This window comes from Austrofundulus limnaeus, unplaced genomic scaffold, assembly GCF_001266775.1.
Source record: "Austrofundulus limnaeus strain Quisiro unplaced genomic scaffold, Austrofundulus_limnaeus-1.0 Scaffold289, whole genome shotgun sequence".
Lineage (NCBI taxonomy): Eukaryota > Metazoa > Chordata > Actinopteri > Cyprinodontiformes > Rivulidae > Austrofundulus > Austrofundulus limnaeus.
In genome coordinates, this window is record NW_013952691.1 from 396,006 (window position 1) to 414,815 (window position 18,810).

The 18,810-nt window shown below is 40.6% G+C and overlaps 2 protein-coding genes across 2 annotated transcripts in view; one reads left to right on the forward strand and one right to left on the reverse strand.

Moving 5' to 3' along the window:
- The window catches only part of dock5 (dedicator of cytokinesis 5), a 59,220-nt gene extending 50,030 nt beyond the window's left edge, over nucleotides 1-9,190 (forward strand). The window contains exons 41-51 of the mRNA XM_014021355.1: nucleotides 1,394-1,475; nucleotides 1,599-1,683; nucleotides 1,855-1,941; nucleotides 2,039-2,215; nucleotides 5,211-5,294; nucleotides 5,391-5,528; nucleotides 5,760-5,926; nucleotides 6,065-6,188; nucleotides 6,321-6,480; nucleotides 6,708-6,826; nucleotides 6,978-9,190. Coding sequence (XP_013876809.1) covers nucleotides 1,394-1,475; nucleotides 1,599-1,683; nucleotides 1,855-1,941; nucleotides 2,039-2,215; nucleotides 5,211-5,294; nucleotides 5,391-5,528; nucleotides 5,760-5,926; nucleotides 6,065-6,188; nucleotides 6,321-6,480; nucleotides 6,708-6,826; nucleotides 6,978-7,079 — 1,325 coding nt within the window. The 3' untranslated portion in view covers nucleotides 7,080-9,190. The remainder of the gene's footprint in view (nucleotides 1-1,393; nucleotides 1,476-1,598; nucleotides 1,684-1,854; nucleotides 1,942-2,038; nucleotides 2,216-5,210; nucleotides 5,295-5,390; nucleotides 5,529-5,759; nucleotides 5,927-6,064; nucleotides 6,189-6,320; nucleotides 6,481-6,707; nucleotides 6,827-6,977) is intronic.
- A 5,820-nt stretch (nucleotides 9,191-15,010) lies between these two features.
- Nucleotides 15,011-16,887, reverse strand: tas2r202 (taste receptor, type 2, member 202). The gene is made up of 2 exons (XM_014021356.1): nucleotides 16,661-16,887; nucleotides 15,011-16,366 (listed from the first exon to the last, which is right to left on the reverse strand). The coding sequence occupies exon 2, from the start codon at nucleotides 16,280-16,282 to the stop codon at nucleotides 15,293-15,295; it is 990 nt and encodes a 329-aa protein (XP_013876810.1). The 5' UTR covers nucleotides 16,283-16,366; nucleotides 16,661-16,887; the 3' UTR covers nucleotides 15,011-15,292.
- Nucleotides 16,888-18,810: the final 1,923 nt, after the last annotated feature.

Consider the following 18,810-nt stretch of genomic DNA (forward strand, 5'->3'; position numbering starts at 1 on the left):
GCCTCTTTTACCCGGGGTGTCCACTACGAGTTCGAGGATGGCCACTGCAAGAAGCACGACAGCCTTGTGGCCACAGCTTGAGGCAGCTCCCTGGACAATTGAGGCGCAGAACATGGCCCTCTCGGACTCAGATGTCCCTGCCTCAACTGGGATGTGGTTGAAATTCTCCCAGAGGTGTGAGTTGAAGATGTTTCTGACGGGTTCTTCTGCCAGGCGTTCCCAGCAAACCCTCTATACATGTTTGGGTCTACCGGGTCTGTCCAGCATCTTCCTCCACCTTCTGATCCAACTCACTACCAAGTGGTGATCAGTTGACAGCTCAGCTTCTCTCTTCACCTGAGTGTCCAAAACATATGTCCAAAGATCAGATGACACGACTACAAAGTCAATATCATTAATCTACGACCTGGGATGTCCTGGTGCCACGTGTATTTATGAACACCCTTATGTTTGAACGTTGTGTTCTTGATGGACGAACTGTGACTAGCACAGAAGTCCAATAACAGAACACCACTTGTGTTCAGATCAGAGAGGCCATTTCTCCGAATCACACCCTTCCAGGTCACACTGTCGTCACCCACGTGAGCATTGAAGTCCCCTAGCAGAATACCCCCAGCACCCCTGCTAAGGACTCCAAGAAGGCTGGATACTCCGGTCTGTCATTCAGCATGTAGCCACAAACAACCATCAGAGCCCGTCACACCACCCGAAAGCACAGGGAAACTACCCTGTCATCTTCTGGGGAAAACTCCAACCCACAGGCACCAAGTTGAGGGACCAAAAGTAGACTCACACCATGGGCAGCTCCAGAGTTGAATAAGGTCCATCTCCTCTCAAGGAGATTGGTTCCAGAGCCCATGCTGTGTGTTGAGGTGAGGAGCCCTATTTGGTATCTCTCAACCTCATACACCAGTTTGGGCTCCTTCCCCACCAGAGAAGTCACGTTTCTGGTCCCAAGAGCCAGCTTTGGTAGGTCACGGTCAGAGGGCCAAGGTCCCCATTCAAATGGGGAAAAATACTTTAGATACAGTATTTCTAAAAAAAATGAATATGCACATGTATTTACCTTCTTTGTCTTGAAGTTTAAAAACCATTACTTTTAAAAGTCACAACCGAAAAGAAGGTACCTTCAGATTATGCRAACTTTTACAACCAAACAAGCAAACCAAACAAACATTCAGTTCAAGTCCTGACATTTTTCATTCCCATACGTAATTTCTAGTTGCTAAATGTTGTATTAGTAATATGATAAATAGGATAATTGTTCTCAATGTGCAACCTCAAAATTTGACTATTTCAAATATTAAAACCTAAGACATGAATGATTCACTTCTGCTTATCTGCTCTGCTTTTCTTCTCCGTTACTGCTCCTATCCTTATCTGATCTCGACAGACATCCAGTGTTTCACTGTGAAGCCCGTTCTCACAGTGCCCCCCCGCTTTAAAGACAAGGGGGTTCCAGAGCAGATATTAAAGTGCGTAACAAAACTCTTAAAAGCCTGATTTATTTTTACGGTGAATATCAGGAGGGAGGGAGGTTTTATTGTTCTCGAGGCAAAGCGCTCACTCAGTCCTGTCCCTCTCCTGTTCTCCTGCAGCTATTATAGAACCAATGAAGTGGACCAGTTCCAGTACTCCAGACCCTTTAGGAAAGGTGAAAAGGACCCAGACAATGAATTTGCAGTGAGCACTTTTCTAAAATTCACTTTTAAAGCAGTAAAAATATGCGTGAGCACACATGCACGGATAAAAGTAAATTAGCTCTGTATATGCACGTACTACACTGTGAAGATTAATGAAAACATGGGGGGAAAAAATCACCCTTGAATAATTTATTAATATTCTGACCCACAGACTATGTGGATTGAGAGAACAACTTATGTTACCGCCTATCGCTTCCCAGGGATCCTCAAATGGTTTGAAGTCAAATCTGTCTCTGTGGTAAGAGGCAGCCTTGATGCTCAGACTGAGCTGTTTGTTGTATTATTGAATGGTTACCAATTCATAAATGAACTGAGAATTCMTGCCCGCCTGACAGGAGGAGATCAGTCCTTTGGAGAACGCCATAGAGACGATGGAGAAGACCAATGAGAAGCTGAGTAATCTGGTGCAGCAGCAAGCCTACGACCGCTCGCTGTCCGTCAACCCACTGTCCATGATGCTCAACGGCATCGTTGACCCCGCCGTCATGGGTGGCTTTTCCAACTACGAGAAGGTTTGATTTTCTAATTTACTGTGACAGGTTTGCTGCAGAGTGCACTTTTTGTGCCTCCAGCAACTGGACACTTTAAAATTTCATGGTGTCTATACTTCTATTCAGGTTTTTGTGGATGCTGCTGTATTCAGAAAGCAGATTTAAATTGTTTTCTTTTGATTTACCAACAGGACAGAAGTTTACTGTCCTTTTAACCTTTCAAAACATACTTATGGCATTTATTAAAAGACATGTATGCTTATAAGGACACAGACTCTCTTGAATGTGTGTTTGTATGAAGTGACACTGTGTTGACATTTTGTAATTAAAAGGTCAAACTTAATTAGACTGGTTGTGAACTGCAGTTTGACTGCTTGACTCAGGCCTAATGCTGCAAGACAGGAATCTTAGTGTATTTTAAGTTATAATATATATATATATATATATATATATATATATATATATTATAACTTAAAATACTTATAAACAGCTTTAGAAGTACTTTTATTTATAAAATTATGCCATTTGTAACAAAACAGTTTGAAAGTCACTGATGCAGCCTGGTTGAGTTTGTAAATGAAGCAGCACCTGTTTGCTGCCACTATGACAGGAAATCTCTTCAATAACAACACCTCATTTAACCTCATATTCTTCATTAGAACAATGATTTTATTATCAGTAACACAACTGAGCTCCCTTTTATGCTAATGATTTCAGTCCAGTGGACGTGAACTTCCTCTCTGCTGCAGCTCAGCTTTGGCAGCACTATGCAGCACAGAAGGTGCTGCTTGTATAAAATAGAGATGCATTGAAATTTTGATTTCTTGTTTGATTTAATCAAACATCAGATTTTATATAATTCAAAAGGGTTAGATGCACGTTAGGAGCGAATCTGTTTTGAATTTTTCTCACTGAGATTCTGAGCTGTTGAGAAAACCTTTGGGGCTGCCGCTCCAGAGGCTCAGACCTAATGGCGCCCATGCAAAAAAAAAAATCATTAAATATATTATGCAAGAGTACAAAGGAGCTCAAAAAATATATATATACAATTTCACAGTGTATCTGTTTGGGGGTGGCACAATTTTTCTGGAATCCTAGGTATTTACTGAATCTTGTTAAGCACATAATGTCATCTAACATGGAAAGCTGTGCTAATTAAAAGCCCAGCACTCGGTAAACAGTTTCTGTCCGCCTTCGTCTTTTTCCGCTTCTTCTTTCGACTGTTCCCTCTACAGGGGTCCCTACGGTGAGTCATCTTCCTCCATCTCACTCTGTCCTCACTTTAGCTGCATCCTCTCACAGTACCTCCTCTTCCTTTTTCCTGGCAGCTGCATCGCTAACATCCTTCTACCAGTAAACCCTCTGTCTTAACTCTGGACATGTCCAAACTATCTCAGTCTGGACTTACCACGCTCCCCCTTTTCCCAGACAGACAACCCAATGTATTTGAAGTCCTGCACATTTGAGACCTCTGCTCCTTGTAGTTTCACTGTTCCACCTGCCTCCCTCTCAACTTGAGAGTTCAGGTTGGTTAGAAAGGTGATATATACCAATAGTTACAATCCGCTTACAATTTACCATTTAAACCAGTCTAACATACTTCTCTACCGCTCCAGATTTCCTCATACACATGCATACAACACCACAGCTCCTCYCTCAGCTCCCTGCCAYRTTTTCCTGAATCCACAAAGACACAATGAAGGTTTCTCTGACCCTCTCTGTAGTTCTCCGTCAGCCTTCCTCGAAGCAACGATGGCATCTGTGGTGCTCTTTCTTGTCATAAAGCCACACTGCTGCTCATAAACAGTCATCACCTCTGGTCTAAATTTAGCTTCCACAACTGCCTCACGGATTTCCATTGTGTGGCTCATCAACTTAATTCTGCACACCACCCTCGTATTTAAAAATCAGCATCAGCGCATGCCTCCACTCCTCAGGAATCTTCTCACTCTCAGAAATGACATTGTCTCCTTTCATGCTAGAGTTTACTACAATAATAATGTGCTGGGATGCTTTTGTCAGACCTTAAAAAACATTCATTCTGAACACTCTACTACCACATCAGATTCAGCCTCAGTATCTGTAAAATTGATCGAGTTCAAGCTATTTTTGTGTTGGCTAATTTAAAAACTTTTTCCCTGAAATCCGTCCTGTGGTTCAGGAGCTATAATGCTGATGTTTTAAGCAAAAATCTCACACAATGAATAGTAAATGGCCCATGTGTTGTAGATGGTTCTCAGCTACAACCACAAAGTAACTGTATAACCGAAGAATTATAACCACTTCCTGTGGTTTCTGAAGTCATTTGAGTGTGATGGTCTTTTTGAAATGGGTTGGCGTCAAAAGTGGATCATATGCATACATCCTTCCAATGATTATATTCTGAAAGTTTCATTAAAATCCATCCAGTTGTTCATGTGATATTTGCCGAGAGTTGACTTTTAATGGAAAACAATTGAACAGAGATCTTGCGTTAAAGTTCAGTGTATGTGTTGGGGTTCAGTCCCAACTAATACCACACTAAATTTCAGGTCACTTTTTTTGAAATTAACTTAGTTATAAACACATAGTATATATGTCTATAACTAAGTTATAGACATATATACTGTATAGACATAGCATATAAACTATGTGTATAGTTTAGTGTATGTTTATAGTTGAGTTTTTTACAATTCAATAGACTTAAGTGGTCATTTTTTTGAGTTGATTTCAGATGGTAATTAGTTGTAAATGAACATCCAACATTTACTTTCTGCAAGTTCCATTCAAAATTGTTCAGCCGTTTTTTAGATATTTTGCTAACAGAGAGACAAAAATTGGCAAAAACATTGTGTCTTGCAGCTTAAAGGGGAAGAAAGGCAGAAAATAAAAGTTAGGCTTTTATTTTGTCAGGAGCTACAAAGTTGTGTGTGGCCTTTTTGTAAACCAGTAGTAGTCTGCTGAAGTCACTGCTGCTCGCAGCTGTTTCTAATGAGCTCCAAATGCCCAGATGTCACCCAGTTCTCCTCCTCTGCAGGCGTTCTTCACAGACACCTACATCCAGAAGCACCCAGGTGACCATGAACGCATCGAGGCCCTTAAACATCTCATCGCCCTGCAGGTAGATTCTTTCACYGTCGCTGACTCTGAAGAAAACCACTTTTTTTATACTGTCGCATATATGCTTGACTAACGTGTCGACCCCACCCCCCAACAGATCCCTTTACTGGAGGAGGGGATTCGAATCCATGGGGAGAAAGCCACGGAGCAGCTGAAGCCTTTGCACAATCATCTGGTCACTTGCTTCCAAGACCTTCGGGAGAAAGTGGAGTCTCTTTATGGTGTCATAACGTTGGTGCGTTGCCAACTGCAAACTCAATTTAATGCAAGAGGGTGCCAAGTCTAGCTATTGGCCCTCTTGCCTTCCTATCAAATGCTTCTCATTCAAAGCGGAGTGTGCATTATATTATCCCAGGACCATAAATCTTCCTTTAGCCAGGCTTTTGCAACCTGCGCCTTGCCTGTCACTTGGCATCTTCCCTGCCAAGATCCCCCGTTGACGCCTAATCCCATTTGTGTGTCCCAGCCCTGCTCCCTGACGGAGAAGAAGAAGAGTCGCGTGGGCTCCGTCGTCATGCCCTACATCCTGTCTTCCACCCTGCGTCGCATGTCCACCRCCTCAACCCTGTCCACCGCCTCCTCCGGCCTCTCCAGTGGCTCGGTGTCCTCAGATGGAACCGTTTGCTCCCAAGAGTGAGTCCCCGGGTCTTCCTCTCACTTTCAGACATTTGGTTCAAAGCGGAGCCGTTTTTCCTCCTTTTTATAGAGGGTTTGTCTTCCGTTTCTCTGCCTCGGGTTGTTCACAAACAGTTCTTTGCTGTCTCATTCTAGTGATCGCAGGGCTTCTGTTCTGTCCCGCTCTGAGGAAGACAACAGAATCGCTCGAAAGAACAGGAAGGAGTGGAGCGTGAGCAAATCCCAAGTCCTGCTGGAGAGGAAGTCAGACACAGATGAGGTAAGGCCTTTTTATTTGTAGAGTTTGTAGAGTATGCAGTCGATTTTCATTTACACTGAAGTTTATGCTTTTAGGTTTAATTGTAAAGAGTGAGCCATAGTTTTTATTTACTTTGATCTTTTATCCCCCCAGAATTCTTCAGATAAACAGCAGAGACCCAAAAGTTTACAACTGGGAGACCGACGGCTCACCCTCTCCCTGTTCCAGGGGCCTTCATCRCAGCTGAGCCTGTCGAACCCTCTCAGCCCGCTGCCTGCCTCYCCCAACACTCCACACACGCCACGCTGTTCCAGTACGTAGCAAAAGAACCCGTCTTCTGACAAGCACCGCAGCACATGCCAGCATTTTCTCTCTCTCTCTCCCCTTCTCTTAAAGTTCCACTTTTCACAGTAAAAAGGAGGATTTTCTTGCAGACTTGTCTTTGTGTAAGCGCATTCTGGTCTGCAGACCTAATCAGGTCACACATACTCACAGATGCATGTGGTCTGAAAAGCTTTTATTCCTTCTCCTTCGCACTAGGTTATTCATCACTCCTCAGTGACAACGATGCCAATACTATTGACACCCCAGGGACCCCCCCACCCATGCCTCCGAAGAAGCATCYGCATGAGATTGACAACCCTGGTTTGTCTTCAGAGGTACATCTGCTCAGAGAAAATAACAACCCATTCCTAATGCATATTTAATGACAAGTAAACGTTAAAATATTCCGTTTTTATTTTTATTTAAAGTCCTAACACAAACTCGCTTCGTGATTTTTTTTTTCTGCTTTTTTTTTCTTCCCGACAGTTCATTCCTCCGTTACCAATGAAAATCGAGAGCAAGCCTCCTCCACCGCCTCCAAAGACTCGAAAGTCAATGTTCCCCTCGTATGAGCACCCCCCTCAGTAAGGCTTCACATAGGCCTMCGACTTTCGATAAGTCTCTGATTTGACTGTGATGAAAGCACTGGGTTTTTTTATTTTTGTTTTTTGCGCGACATTGTGGGAACGCTGCGGTGAGGACTCGGACAGAAGGAACGTGGGGAAGATTTTCTGCTGCAGTGATTTCTCTCTTTCAGGTCACCTACATTTTCAAACAGGCCTCTCTCTGTTCTGAAATTTAAACCATTATTTTTGGGATGAAGCTGAAGGGAAGAGCAGGCTCGCAGAAACCCATGTACGATTCTGGGTGGATTTTAGGGACAGTCTTGGATTCAGCTTATTAAGAGAATGAAAGAGTTGCTTTTTAAAGCTAACTCACTTTGGTGTRTTTCTTTTTTAAATCAGTGCAGGGAAAAGAAATGAATAATGGTACAATGTTATATTTTATTTTTATGTTTGTATGGAGTGACACTGGATGAATCATTCTCCTTCTGGCTGTTTAACAGCGTTTCAAATATGATCAGGGAAATAAAAAAGCTGCATTAGATAAACGTCAAACTTGATTAGGAGCAGGGAACACAGTGTGTAGAAGGTTACTGTTTGTTTGATGTGTACTTATTTTGTGTTTCCTAGTATTATGAGCATAGCAACTTTCCAAAACCACACGGTTTCAGAGACACTGGATGGCATTATTGAATGTGGTGCAGATTCTGCATTTGTTGTATTGTTTGAAATGAACTAAGTACCGAACCTGATGCTTCCAAACTACACTACATCACGCTGAGGGAGGTGTCAGGTGGATGAACTGTTTCCCTTCAAGGCATTCGTCCTCTGGTTGRAAGATATTTGATAGGGTTGTCAAGTCGGTGCATTAAATATGTATCTGGAGCCAATAAACAACAATGAGCGGAGCTCTTTACCAAGGTAACAAAATCAGTTTATCTATAATTCTTAGTTAAAGCGTCATTAATTGGTGCCAAGGAAAAAGAAAAAGTGTTGTTTAACGAGGCAACCACTAAATTTCCCAGAAAACAACTGCTACTGATTAAGTCCGTTTGTTTATTTTAACTGTTTAAGTTATTGCTTTGGACTTTTTGAAACGGAGTTCTGTGGAAAAGTTCTGAGCAAAAATATCTTACGTGTTGTAGCTCTTTGAGTGACCTCAGCTGGACTGACGAGCTAACGGCTAGTCCGAATGCAGACAGGACCAGAGAGGATCGTTGCAAACATGTCGACCCAAAAGCATAAAGGGTGCAAAGTTTTTTTAGACGGGCTGCGTTCCATTTGTGCTGAGAAATCTTTTCACTGAACAACCATTAGTAACTGTTGAATTGGAATGCAGCCCTTGTTATTACATCTGTTTTTTTSTAATTGTTCAAAAATTTCAAATCCATTATTGTAAACACTAATGCTTCAATCTTTACACGTTCCAGAACAGAAAGAAATGAYTGAAACATTGAAACTGTTCTCATCCTGGGTGGCTGCTTTCTGCTGCTGTTTCACCAAACTAAACTATAATCCTCGTAACCCAAACTTTCCTGCTTCAGGCTCCAGGTAAATATTTATTGTAAGACTGTCTTTTCATAAGAGTAAAAAAACTATATATACATTTTTTAAATTGGTTAAACTTGGAATTCACTGAGCTGTTAAAGCTTCATAAAGCAAACTAACATTGTTGTGGATCACATTTGTTTGGTTTAAATATTCCTGTCTTTTTTAATTCTTTCTTAAATCATTTTAATTGTAAGATTTCAAAATATGGACTTCTTCTTTTTTTTTCAAACATTTGTACACCCTGTTTGAACAGAGGCTGTGTATTTTTAATCCAACATTCTGCTTTCTTTTGCACTGTCTAAATGGTTTTTTTTTTACTATATTTTTTAAGGAGCAATAAAAAGATGACGTGCCTTTAAAGCTGCAGTGTTTTTAAATGATCAAATTGTGATAATTACAGTAAGTTGTCTTTATTTTTCTATGTTTAAAGTGAAATTGTATTACAAGAGATTAAAGTGGTTGTACAGAACACTTTAAACAAACTTCAGATTATTTGCGACGACGCCTCCAGAGATGTGTAATGATATTTTTTTAAACGAACAAACTTGTTGACTGAACCGAAATAAAGACTTTTCTGAAAGGCCACGTCCCATTTGTGATTAAAATATATGTATTAGAAAGAAGTGCTCTTTTATTATTGAAATCCAATTCTGTAATCACAGAAAACATGATTGATTACTCTGTGTTCTCACAGGGAACATTACACGTTCACAGACTGTGAGTTGAATGCTGATGGGCCGACAGATGACACATTTAAGCTCAACAAGTCTAACAAGGTGGCATAAAACTGGTGATTTATGCATTTCAAATACAAAGGGTTAGATGTAGATAAGTGATTCACTGGGAGTCATTATGTATGGAAGGGTTTATAAGCTGTTTATGGTGAGTGTGTGATGGCTTCTGGTGCTGCTAATCGGAAATGTTAATGATCTGTACCCTCCTGTCAGACAGGGAGGCACAGCAGATAACTCTGCCTGGAAATCTCCGAGGCCATGAAGCGTTCACTCAGTGGAAACGCTGGTCAGGAGGTAGCAGGCTCGCATATTCATACTGGTGTGATCGAGTATTGATTGTTAAACATATTGTTCTTTTCGCGTTTATGAAATATGTCTGCCCCGCGTTCGGTCGACTGGCTTCACTGCAGGGATGCATCTGCTTCTGCCCTTGAGTGTTTGCTTTCAAGTGAGGATGCACCGTCCCTGTTGCCTTGAAACAGCCCACAGTAAAAAAGCATTTTCAAGTGTTTTTTTCTTGAAAAATGATGCAAAACTCAAACAGCTTCAGAAAATAAAATACAAAGGTGGTTTCAAAGAAAAATAATTTTCTTTCTTTTTTACCTCAAGTACATTGTGTACAACCAGGAGGGTTTGTTGTCAGCCTCTGAAAGCAGTAGTTCAGCTCTTTTAAAGTGGGGGATCTTTTGCAAGGTTGTACGCAATATCTTACCTGCTGCAGACAGTTTTTTGAATGATCTYAGTTTGGAGAAATGTTTTATTTCTGACTAAAATAATAAGCTAGTGGCTATTCTGAGAGGTGTCTAGGATCAGGGGTGGGCAATCCTGGTCCTTGAGGGCCACAGCCCTGCGTGTTTTTGTTTCTCGGCTCCAACACACCTGATTTGAATGAATGGGTGGTTATCAGGCTTCTGCAGAACTTGGAAGATAATTCAGTGACTGAATCAGGTCTGCTGGAACAGGGAAACAAGTAAAACATGCAGGACTGCAGCCCTCAAGGACCAGGATTGCCCAYCCCCGGCCTAGACCTTAGTGAAATGCTGCCACTTTACATCAGCTCCAAACTCAAACATTAGATCATAACATTATAAAATTAGATCACGGACACACGATTTTATGAACCTTTACACTCAGTTTTGCATTAAACAGTTATTCTGTCATAAACATGATGAAAAATCTTTGTGCGTGCTCCAGGTTGGAGTGTAAATGTTACAGCTGCTGTCATTTTGTTTGTTTGCAAATACCTATGGACATCTATGTAAACAATGATGTACTTTTAAACTGACAGATATGACCGTCTATATAACATTTGCAGGAATTGCTGAAAAAATATTTGAGATTGGGTCTTGTTCAAACTAGAAATTAGCTCTTCAGTCTAGTCAGAAATAAACTTATTTTTTTCCAAACTGGGTTGGATCAAAGAACTATCTGCAACAGGTAAGATATTAATTGTTTACAAAATTTAGAGCCCCACTTCTAATACAGTAAATTTTGACTGTCGTAGCATCCATTTTTCCTGCTACACATGAGTATGTGCAACAATATGATGTTTTTTAGAATTAAAAACATTTAACCCTGGAGAAGTCAGGACTTCTGGTAGGTCGGTCTCCCCTCCTCTTCCTCACCCCTCATTGTAAAGTGTTCAGTCACTGCTTCTGTTTTGTCTTGTTGGACTTCTATAAAAAAAAAAGTCATCAAGCATACGAAGGCAGCATTTGTTGCTCTAAAATAGAGCACTTTTCTGTACAAACACTGCCATTACAAAAGTATAAAATATGAGCCCACATTACCACAGAATCTGGGTTTTGGACTTTCTGTCAGTAACAGGGATGAATGGTTCATTTTTCATTCTGCGTGGCACAAAACCTCCATTCCTTTCAAAATAAATCTGGAATACTGATTGGTCTGACTACACTACATGTTTCCAGATGTCTTAAATTATTTAACAATATCCTCTGATCTTTATATGAGAACCGCTGTTCCCTGAACGACTTTGGTCTTTTTACACATTTATCACATTTTTACAGCATCTGCCAACAGTTACATTTAACTCACACTTTGAGCATTTTATAAATTTATTTTAATCTCTTACTTTAAATACAATTTTTAAAGTGTTTTTTTTTGTTCTGTCCAAGGTTTTTCTTTTTATACACCAACAGAAAGCTCTTTTTTTTTTGTCTAAGGATGAGACCTAACTGGGACAAAAATCTCAAATGTAGTCGCAGAACAGTTTATCTTAATAAAGAGAGTGAGTCAAGGGAGTTTCGTCCTCAGTAATTAGGGTCTGGATTGTTGTGATGAAGAAGAGTGGGCAAAGTCCTTGATTTACTGGCTTATCTTAAGTCCAACCCTCACCTGTGGTCATGAGATCGATCAGAAGCAAAAGAACAGRCTCACACAAGTGACTGAAATAAGCTGCAGGCTGACCTGGGCTCAGAGCTCCTCTGCATCAAAACGAGTCAGCTGAGGTGGTTCTGGCATCTGATTAGGAAACCCTCTGAGTAGAACTAGAACTCAGTGGAAAGAGTGTTTGGGATCCCCCAGGAGGAGATGAAGATGGATGTTTTTGTTCCCTCCCGAACCCGTTTCCTTTGCAACCTGACCGTGGATAAGTAGTCTCTCTTACAAATAGATTTTAGCATAAAAGAGTCAGACAATTTGATTTATTGTATCAGTACAAAAAAGAATAAAAAATGTGGTATCTCTGGTCCAAAAAGATACACAAAATAAAAGCTTCTGATAAATAAGTTTTGAATCATTTTATGATCAGTAATCAGCAGTACTGTTGAGCATCTCTTTGGAASTGCTCCACAGCAGTGACCGTCTCCGAATCACAGAATAAAGTGTTCAACAGAATCCCATTTCCTTGTTTCCTTGTAACATGGAGTTACTTTTCCAGTGCCGGTGATGGGAAACCAAGCTTAGCTACAGGAAGTGTTTAGCAGCATATTGCCTTCTTCTTCAGTCAGTTAGCAGCTTWTTATCTGTGTGGGTTCCTTTCAGCTCAGTGTTGGAGTTTCACCTGCTGTTTTTCCGCTCTGTTTCCGCTCTGCTTCTCTGGGTTTTGTGTGCATGTTTAACGTTACGCTCATAAACTTTAGGCTCAGCTTGGCGCTTTGTTTGTCCTTGCGACACATGGAGCCRTCTCTCTGGAGCCGAATGCATTTTTCAAAGGAACACTGCTGCCAGTGTTGCATAAAAAAAATCCACTGTACTCCTGCATGTTTTTTGGGGGGGATGACATAGGAGGCATGTTTGAATAATAATAATAAAAAAAAAAACTCACAAAAATCCTGCAGAGTGAGCCTAAAACCCCCTGCTGTGTTACAGCAAAYAACTTTACTGTAAAGATTTTGAAACATTTTAAGTTATAAAAAACAAGAAGAAAATTTGAAATCCTTGTGTTTTATTAGAAAAATTGGGGGGGGGGGGATCATTGTTTGATTTTAAAATATATAAGAACAAACACTTTAAATCAGGGAGATATTGTGTTTTGTAATAGCTTAATACTACATGAAACACACCCTATTACTGTGCATGTGATACTAACTAATCACATTCAAAGTAAAATATATACCTCCATGTTTTAAGATAAGTTTAAATACAAAGGTGTGTGTTAGCCTAAAAATGCCATGGTTATTTTGCATAAAAGAAAATTATTAACATAAAACAGAACTTTGAAGTAAAAAAAAGTATTTAAAAAAGTCTAATTAAACAAATATATGACCCCCTACCTCCACAGACCCATGGGTTGCGACCCAATAGTTGAAGACTTCAGCTTTTAATGTTCATTAGCAAACATTTGTTTTAGATTATTATTCAGTTTTAAGAGCCAACCTTTTTTATATTCGGTTAAAGAAAACTTCAGTAAAGGATAGAGACATTTTCTCAGTGAAGTTTCTGACACATCTCACCTGAGACTGCTCAGATACCTGCAAAATATCAGAATAAAATATGAATTAGTGGCACAATGATAATTCTACTTAGTCTTAATATTTGTTTGAATATAGCAAATATACACTTATTTGTTTCTTTCTATTTTTCTCAGAATCTAYAACTGATTAGTTATTTTAAAGTAAAATAAAGCTGACCAGAGTGTGAAGACTGAGTAGATTTTTTTGTCTCTTTTAGGAAAATGATGCACATTCAAAATTCATGTGTCCYCTTTTTGAAACCCCAATTTTACTTAATAATTTAGGCTGAAAATGTAAATCTGACCCTCCCACTGTGAAAATAGATGTAAGTTAATAAATAATTCCCAAAGCTGCATGGGACGTAAGTTTTCTCTGCCAAATAGATTTAAAGAACCAAAATCAACTTATAGGTGGAAAAGATTTTGAAAAAAAAAAAAACCTACATCAGCAGGTATCAGAAGCATTTTTATTTATTTATTTGAAAAAGCAGGCCAACGTTAAGGTGCAGTCAGTCAGTCAGTCAGTCAGTCAGTCAGTCAGTCAGTCAGTCAGTCAGTCAGTCAGTCAGTCWRTCAATCATTCAAAAAATAGGTACTTTTTCAGCAATCGTCAGTTTTCCCAGCAGGGCTGCAGGGACTTGGTGCCTGGTTTTATTAGTCTAATCTTTACAAAATAAAGATAATACTTTTTAGAATCAGTGAATTAAAAAAATCCATCTCTCAGCTGTTAAGAAATAGACAACAGAATTTATTTAAAAATGGTTAAAAAACAGTTCCATTGCAAAGGATTTTTTCTACGACTTCATAGATCCAAGACCTTTACTGTGGGATGTGCATTTTCTCGTTCATTAAGGTGAAGAAAGTTTAGGTTCTTACATGGTTTAACTCACCAAGACGATCCAATAAGCTCCACAGAAGTTGAGGTATTTTCGAGATGAAGGTTCATTGATGAGTCATCAGCATAACAGTGAAATGGAAGCATATTAAGAAAAAAAGATATGGTTATTTTTTGATTAAACTTTTAGTGCCGGTGCCTATAAATGTTCTTTTATTTTCCTGTTTACTCTGTGTAAACAACACTATAATGTAAATAACAAACCATAATTTTGTGTGTGAATCACAGGCAGTATTTCCTCCTGCTGACCCCCCTCCTGCCTCTGTCATGTTCAGCTCCTTCCAGCAGTTTGAGTAATGAAAGCAGAGGCCTCACCCGACTTAAGTCCCCTGCATCAAAGAAAAAATATGCCCTTTCTTACTTTGTCCACTTCTGTGCTGGCGGCGGCCCAGCACTCTGCGTGAACAGGGATTAAACTTTATTATTGTATCTCTGCTTTGAACCTCACTAGGTGGTGCCAGAGGGTGTGAACTAATGGAATGCCAAAGTCATCTGGTGCCTTTTTCTTTTCTGTTTTTTTTTTTCCTAAGTCTGTTTGYTCGCTGAAGGTTTGTTGGGCACGAGCAAATGCACTTTTAAGCAACACCCAGCTTTTCAACCACACATGTGGTTAGAGCCGTCACACCTACAAGCTGTCAACTGCAGGGACACATTCCTGTTGGGAATGTAACAAACGCAGAGAGGAGGGAGTTGCTGTTTTGTCACTTGGAAGCCTTTTGGCCTGGCATAACTCCAGTTACAAGCCTGCTGCTGTGATCCCCGCGTGCTGCTTCGACAACCTGGGACCTGGCCGAGGAAAGCACTCTGAAAAACCCCTGCCAGGGAAAAAAAAACGATCAAGTTGTGTGTACTGTAGTGTTTTATTAATATCCTCTGTACTCTCACTGCAGTTGCATGTATTTTTTTAACATTTCAGATGGGCACAGACTTACATCATGTCCAGACAGCCATGCTCAGGAGATAGATTTTGCAGGCCTGACTATTATTTGTTTAATTGAAAAATTAATTTTTTTATCAGGTGTTCTGTGATGAAGTTGTGCTTTGCATGCGTCACTCAAACAGCTCTACCTGTCCTGTCCTAACAAGCTAAGGCAGCAAAACTCTTCGTTTCACCTGGAGGTTAGCTCAGGTGACCATGAGGTTTTTCAGTTCTTGAATGTTGCAGGAGTTTGCGATGTAGTTTTGTGTTCCGGCAGCTTCAGACACGACAAACATGGATACTCGTCCAGACAGCTGTTCAGGTCGTGTATTAAAGTTTTCCAAAGGCTCTTTTTACCATAGATGAGGACCATGGCGGTGACAGTGGTGTAGAGTGATGTGATGAAGAACGTGAAGCCTATAGACGTGTTACGGTTCACCACGAACTGGTAGTTCGCATAAAGGTCGACCACAAAGTAGACGATGAAGTTGGCCACGAGAAGCAGGGACATCTGGATGACCCTCATCTGAGAGCCGAGTTTCGGCGGGTGGGTGCCGTTGTTGCTGGCTTTCATGTGGCGGAGGTGGAGGAGCAGGTGGACRGAGATGGAGATGCAGCACTTCAGCATGATAAGCCCGGGCACCACGTCCGACAGGAGCAAGAAAAGAACATCGTAGAACTCCGCCGAGCTAGTTTTGGGCAGCAAAACCCCGCAGTCCTCCCTGCCCAGTCCGCTTGTCGTGTAGTTTTTGGCGTGAAACAGCACCGTCATGGGCACGCAGAAGGCCAGGCCGCACATCGGGATGAGGAAAACGGCCAGCTTCACGTGTTTGAGGATGGCGGCTTGGATCTGCGTGTAGCAGTGGTTGGGCGTGCTGACCAGCTTGGTGCTGTAGTAGAACGTCAGGAAGCTGGTGTCCCAGACGATGGTGAACTTGAAGCTGAAGATGATCAGCAGCAGGGTTGTGTAGAACACCTGGGCGACGTAGCACGTGCTGTCCACCTCACTCATGGTCATCCAGAAGTAACACACCAGCTGGAAGGTCACGTCGGCCACAGCCAGGGCCAGGACGATCGTCTCGCTGGGACTCCTCACCTTTTTGTCCTTCTTGTTCCACAGGCTCAACAGAAACATGTAGACATTAAAGAAGACGGTCGTGACGGCCACCAGGCCCGTCAGCACCCAGAGGGTCAGTTTACTCAGCCCGAAAATCATCTTCACCCCTAACACATCTGCGGAGGGAACCTCCAAGGAGATTTCCTCAAACCCGGCAGTCTGTGTGGCGGCTCCGCTCGTGTTCTGCTGGGTTCAAAGAGACGACAGGAAAAAAAAGCAGAAGCATTAAGAATGCTCACTTCAAACCAGACGATTCATCATATTTGTGTGGCATAATAAAATCAGTCACAGTTTGTCAGAAGGGCCTGCGGAAAAGATTCTCACATTTAGCTTTTGATTTACGGAAAACAGACACAAATGTGCTCAATTAAGGTTTTCTTATGTGGTTGACAGTATTTGGGAGTATGTGTGAAACTGAAATAAATGGTTGTGTGAAAAATGAAGCTTTAAATGTTTTATTAGTGTTTTTTTTTTTACCTGCAATGAAGATCCTTTTGATTCAGATGAGGCTTTTTTCTCTTCTGAAGGTATCTGATTAGCTTGTCTTTGCCTGTCAGTTGCTATCAGAATAAATAATTTAAGTGAAGAGTCCTTTGTTTTGTTCTGTTGAGTTTTAATCACCACCTGGAGTCAGGAGTGCAGGGCAAGCCCTTTGGTTCAAGCGTTTCCTAACTGGGATTTATATTTAGGAGCTGGATTTGCATCGTGTCTTCCCACAGGCAGTGGTGAAGCAGTATTTGCATTGACAAAGGTTGGACAGGATGGACGCTTCCTAAAAGTATTCAGGGACTTTACTGTATTCCTGTCAGTGCTGCGTGACARCTCATCCAGTCCAGTCTGCCACACGCCGCATGCAAATATAATTATTCCTGCAGCCACGCCACACATTTACAAACACCAGACCAGAAGAACATCCATTTACCTGATAAGAAAAGCAAATCACCTTGAAATCACCTTATGAAACATCACACTGGTGTGACTTTGTGGAACGACTAACAGAAAGATGCTGAAGAATATTTCAGCTACATTCTTGTTTACTTGGAATAATAAGAGACAAGAAATCAGATCCAAACATGAATTTTATCTATAGAAAATTGCCACATCTGCGAGCTTATCTTTTCTTTTCAAAACCAAAACAACTATTCTCCTTAATTTCTATATCTTGTCAAAAAAATAAAATAAAATAAAATAAGAACTGATGAAACCCTGCGGTAAACACAGTCTAGCTCCATCGTGTTTATGCTGACATCGACTTCAACATGAGAGCGTGGAGCATTTTTCCAAACTAATATGGCTTTAATAAGTCTGAGTATTTCTCAGATCTCTGCAGTCAGTTTTGGTGTTTTCAAAAAACTGTGCGCTAACCTTTTCACTTTTTCACTCTGAAAAGGACATTTTAAAGTGAAAAACTTACAGAGAATCAATATCTGACCTGTTTTAGATGTAAACAAAGTCAATTTGGAGAAACAGAATTTACACATGGCAGGTGAAATAACAGCTGAACGCCAAATAAGTGGGTATTTACAAACAACTCAAAGGTTTTTGTTTTGCTAGATAAATAGCAGCAGCAGCTAGCTGTATCACCTCTATTGAAATCTGGGCTCCAGCATAATTTCTATATCATTTCAGCTCAACAACTGTGTAAGGAGAATTAACAAAATGGCAACGATAGAGACTGTGATGAAAAAAAAACTAATTTGTTTTAGATTGGCTGCAATCTGCTTTTGAGGTAGTTAAACCTAAGCTGTWTTGACAAAATAATAATGTCCTATCCTCACTGCTGTCCTAAAACATAACATTGGCAGCACGACGGCTCAAYGGTTAGCACTGATGCCTCACAGAAAGAGAGCCCTGGCTTTGATCTCCAGTTTGGACTTTCCTGTACAGTTTCCATGTTCTCCTCGTGTTTGCACGGTTTCCTCSCACAAACTAAAAACAAGCATGTTAGGTCTTGACCCAGGCCTCCCTTGYATAAGAGATCTGTGAGCTCCATGGGATTTGCCTGGTTGAATAAAGGTCAATGTAATAGTAATAAAAATAAATATTTATATATAAACAACTTTAATCTTCAAAATTCCTGAGTTTTAAACCTTCAAATACAGTAGTCTTTTTTGACAGTAATTTCAGCAGAAGTGTTACTGCTGGCTGCTGCTGCAACTCTATGCTTTTGCAGATAATTTCAGTGTTCTGTTTAATTAACGATTTTGTGAAACTGATGGAGGACTAAATGTTTAGAAAACAGTATRAGCCTAAATCATCTTTAATTTTTGAAGATTGGACTTTAGTCTAAGCCAAGCTTTGATTAGCTGTTAGCTCATCAGTCCTGTCAACCTGCAAATCAAAKACCTCTGACTCGAACCCTGGAGTCTATAACCCCATCATAGGACCAGCTTCTCTGTCAGCTGGTTCCAGAACAGGTTTCAGGTCTTATTCCGTCCATGTAAACAACAACAACAACAACAACAACAACAACAACAACAACAACAACAACAACAACCAAACAACAACACATTTTATTTGGAGGCGCCTTTCATGGCACTCAAGGACACCGTACAATTTAAATACAATGCAATAAAAGAAAATGAATAAAGCAAATAATAAAATAACAACAAGACATCATAGTTTAC